Source organism: Cryptomeria japonica, chromosome 5, assembly GCF_030272615.1.
Source record: "Cryptomeria japonica chromosome 5, Sugi_1.0, whole genome shotgun sequence".
NCBI classification, from domain to species: Eukaryota; Viridiplantae; Streptophyta; class Pinopsida; order Cupressales; family Cupressaceae; genus Cryptomeria; species Cryptomeria japonica.
The window spans coordinates 160,256,223-160,260,259 of record NC_081409.1 but is presented as its reverse complement, the minus strand read 5'-3'; the positions used below and the strand labels follow the sequence as shown (position 1 = coordinate 160,260,259).

Below are 4,037 nucleotides of genomic sequence, written 5' to 3'. Positions count from 1 at the left end.
CAATAATTTCTAGAATACAAGCACAGAAGAGCCATCAAGAAAAGAAATTGAAGAGTACGCTGTACAAAAAGAACCAACAGAGCATACTACCAAGAAAATAGACAATATTGACAATTACAAAGGTCTTTTTACTTTGAAGTATTATTTTGTAGTTTGGCTTTAAAAAGTTGAACATTAGCACAAGCAACTTAAAGGAACATGCAACAACAAAATAAAGGAACATGCAACAACAAAATAAAGAACGTGCAACAACATAGACAGCAAATTGAGCCAACATGTATACATTACAGCAGATCCAATTTAAAGCAATTTAAGTTCAACCTTGAATTGGAAAAACATTAACTGTAACATGGTCACGTCAATATAATACATACAAAACTGGTAACCAAGATAGTAGATATTATGCACATACGTTTAGTGTTCAAAACAGGACAGCTAAGTATAGTGACAAGTATCCTGGTCAAAACCTCTCTGATGACCAGCTCAGTGTTACAAGGAATCTCAGGAAAGAAATTTTCTATAAGCCATCATACTGTGTTCTAGAAAACCATGCAGATGTAACCCACTTATCCAGAATTATTAACTCGCTCGCATTCATCAATCCACTCGCAATACCTGAAAACATATGCAAAGATCACAATAGGCCCTGCTATTCACTACCTGACTTAAGTTTTGCACTTTCAAGCTATAATTGTTTCGTAACCATAAATAAATTTTCTGTGATTCATATGAGGCAAGATGTATTCATTTCCAGAATTGCAAATGTTAGAAATATACAGATTCTTATGCAAACTTCCCCCAAGTATGATAATAGAATGAAATAAATTCAGAGGAGTTATAGTTTATCGAAGCTTACACATCAATAGGCTCGCTCAATGCTGTCATGTCCAAGAAATCAGAGGTAGAGAAACAATATTCAGTATGGACTCGAATGTGGAAAAGGTTAAGTATAAAAATATTGGTATGAAACTAAGTTCAACAAGTAGATAAAACAGCACTGACCGTTTATAGTGGTACTGAAACTCTCTTGGCATATTCGGCATTTAGCCTCCCCAATAAAATCTTTCTTATCCCTGCATGTCAAACAAATTTGTCAGACAACTAAAATTAACATGAATTTTAGGAAGAACCATAACAATTGTAAGTGAATCAAAAAGCTCCCACAAAGAATAAGAAACCAATCAGACTGCTTAGAGCATAGTAAATGTTCTACAAGCTTAAAGAATTCCAAACACTTCCAAAGTGTAACAATCAACTCACAAAGACTCAAAACCTTTTTTGTGGGATAGTATGGACAAATCCCTTAATCCTAACAGACATTCCATAAAGAGACTCCAAAGAAAACACACAAAAGATGCCAGGGCTGTGGAATGAAAATCAGGGACTTCCAGGTATTGAGTACATCATATGCAAAGGCACTCTTGAGAAAATACAAGGAGAACCCATAAATCTCAGGGGATGGCGGGGGCCATTGAGGCTCCTGGCATAAAGGACCCTATCACTGATGTTAAAATAGACTATCACAATAGGTCAAACGTCATGCTCTTTATCTAATGAATAACTATGAATTTCCTGTCATTCTGACAATAAACCAATTTCCACCATTAACTACATGGCCGCTACAGTTGCAAACTCTTAATTTAAAATCAGGGACTTCCAGGTATTGACGACGTCATATGCAAAGGCACTCATGAGAAAATACGAGGAGAACCCATAAATCTCAGGGGATGGCGGGGGCCATTGAGGCTCCTGGCATAAAGGAACCTGTCACTGATGTTAAAATAGACTATCACAATAGGTCAAACGTCATACTCTTTATCTAATGAATAACTATGAATTTCCTGTCATTCTGACAATAAACCAATTTCCACCATTAACTACATGGCCGCTACAGTTTCAAACTCTTAATTTAAAATCAGGGACTTCCAGGTATTGAGGACATCATATGCAAAGGCACTCATGAGCAAATACGAGGAGAACCCATAAATCTCAGGGGATGGCGGGGGCCATTGAGGCTCCTGGCATAAAGGACCCTGTCACTGATGTTAAAATAGACTATCACAATAGGTCAAACGTCATGCTCTTTATCTAATGAATAACTATGAATTTCCTGTCATTCTGACAATAAACCAATTTCCACCATTAACTACATGGCCGCTACAGTTTCAAACTCTTAATTTAAAATGAACCTAGAAAGAAACTTAAGCTTAAAAAAGATGATTTAACCATAACCAAGGTTGTTCAGGTAGTTTTTAGTCCAGAAGGCATAGGCAAGGTGGGTGCATGCCATAACGATTACTCAAGTTGAAACCCTACAGGGCTTGTTCACCCATAATTATGGGAGACCAGTTACTTGATCATTCCAAGATGAATATCCACAGAACAAATACCCAATCTATACTTCAATAGCATGAATTTATAGAAAGTCATTAGAAATAATCACAATAACAAGGTTTCGAAACTTATGGACTGCCCTAAAGAGGAATTAGGGCTCAGACAGAAAAAAGCAAAAAATACAGGGCAAAGAAAACATACATTTTACACTCGACGCTGCCGTCATGGTTGCAGAAAGGACAGCTGAACACTGTACTCAACTTCTCCTGCTTTTTCTTTGGCGGTGCCTTCGACGATTTTCTCTTCCCCATTTTCACAACAAATCAAAGATCTCTTTAGGAGCTTCGAATCTGCAGCCACAGTGAATTCACCCTAAAAAAGACTCACGAAACAATCTGTAACAGATAACCCATGAACAAAAGAAAAAGGGGAGAAAAGATTCAAGGAAACTTACACAGAAAAACAGAAAACCTCTGTAAAGAAAATTGTCCGAGCCTGAAATATTCTTCAAAGAAGCTTCGCGAAAATGAATTTAAACAGCTTAAACTGGTGTTTTTTCGTTTCTTTCTCTTTGATTACTGAAATTCTAGCGCCTTCTAATACGCGGCTTTCTTTATTTAAACGCATTATGTGGTGTCCGTTAAATAGGCGCTTTTCCGAGCTACACTTAGTCTTTAGCCGACTTAATGACACGTGTAAGTGACGCTCTGGCTTTAGAAATGGATATTTATAGTTTTTATCTTTTATTAGGAGATGGAATATTGTCTAGAATAAATCACAACTAGTAGAAATAAAATAAAATAATGGAAAATATTAAGTTTAAAATTGGAAGAAGATATTATTCTACAAGTGTTAGAAAGTAATTTGTTAATAGTATTGGAAATTTAGTGTTATCTATGTACTATGGTATTAGAAAGATGTGGCACGTTGTAGCTACCATATCATCTTTGAATTGTTATTGATGAAAATGTTTAAAATTTAAGGCAATAAAGTATATTTAAGATAATAATAATAATATTGTTAAATATAGTATTATAAGATAATAATGTTTTTGATTGAGTAAGTAGGGAGAGGGTTCTAATCTCTTATATTAGTAGAACAAAAATCAGAAGAGGAACATCAAACAACAAACTACACAATAACAGTAACCCCTTACAACATACCTATAATCAAAACTTATCTATAGTCCACATCAAAAAAATCATAGTTCAGTCCATGCAACAAGAGTAATAGATCAAAAAAACATAATCCATGAATGCCAGCGGTCTTAAAGAGAGTAGCAACTAACTCTAAATAAACACTAAGCTTAAGCATAATAAAAATAACAACACAAATCGTTCTTTCTTGAGATCTTGTCCCAGGTTTCAGTCAGCTTCTCTATATTAGCTTTCCAGTCTTCCTCGTATAGGGCATAGTCTACTTCTTTCTTGTTATCTTTTTGCTTCTTTTTTCTTGAGTGTCTTCGATAGTTTATATTTGCCTTAGACCACTCCAATAACCGAATTCTACATTATTCCATTAGTTATGTGAATTAGGGAATTAATGGCATTCACAATTTCATTGTTGTCTTCTTTAGATTTCTCTTCTTGTGCCTCCAAGTCCATAATGTGGCATTACATCTCTCTTATCTGATTCTCCAGATTGTTGTCTCTTTCCTCTTTTTTGTTGTCCAGTTGCAAGTTGTATCCCACCTCTACATTAAC

General features: G+C 35.3%; 1 protein-coding gene across 2 annotated transcripts; it reads right to left on the bottom strand.

Moving 5' to 3' along the window:
• Positions 1-256: 256 nt before the first annotated feature.
• Positions 257-2,963, bottom strand: LOC131072708 (transcription elongation factor 1 homolog). 2 transcript variants are annotated; one of them, XM_058008950.2, is made up of 5 exons: positions 2,806-2,963; positions 2,536-2,684; positions 1,003-1,073; positions 857-878; positions 257-615 (listed from the first exon to the last, which is right to left on the bottom strand). In XM_058008950.2, the coding sequence occupies exons 2-5, from the start codon at positions 2,643-2,645 to the stop codon at positions 567-569; spliced, it is 252 nt and encodes an 83-aa protein (XP_057864933.1). In that variant the 5' UTR covers positions 2,646-2,684; positions 2,806-2,963; the 3' UTR covers positions 257-566. The 2 variants fall into 2 exon arrangements, with proteins under 2 accessions (XP_057864933.1, XP_057864934.1); XM_058008951.2 differs by having other exon boundaries at positions 2,789-2,956.
• Positions 2,964-4,037: the final 1,074 nt, after the last annotated feature.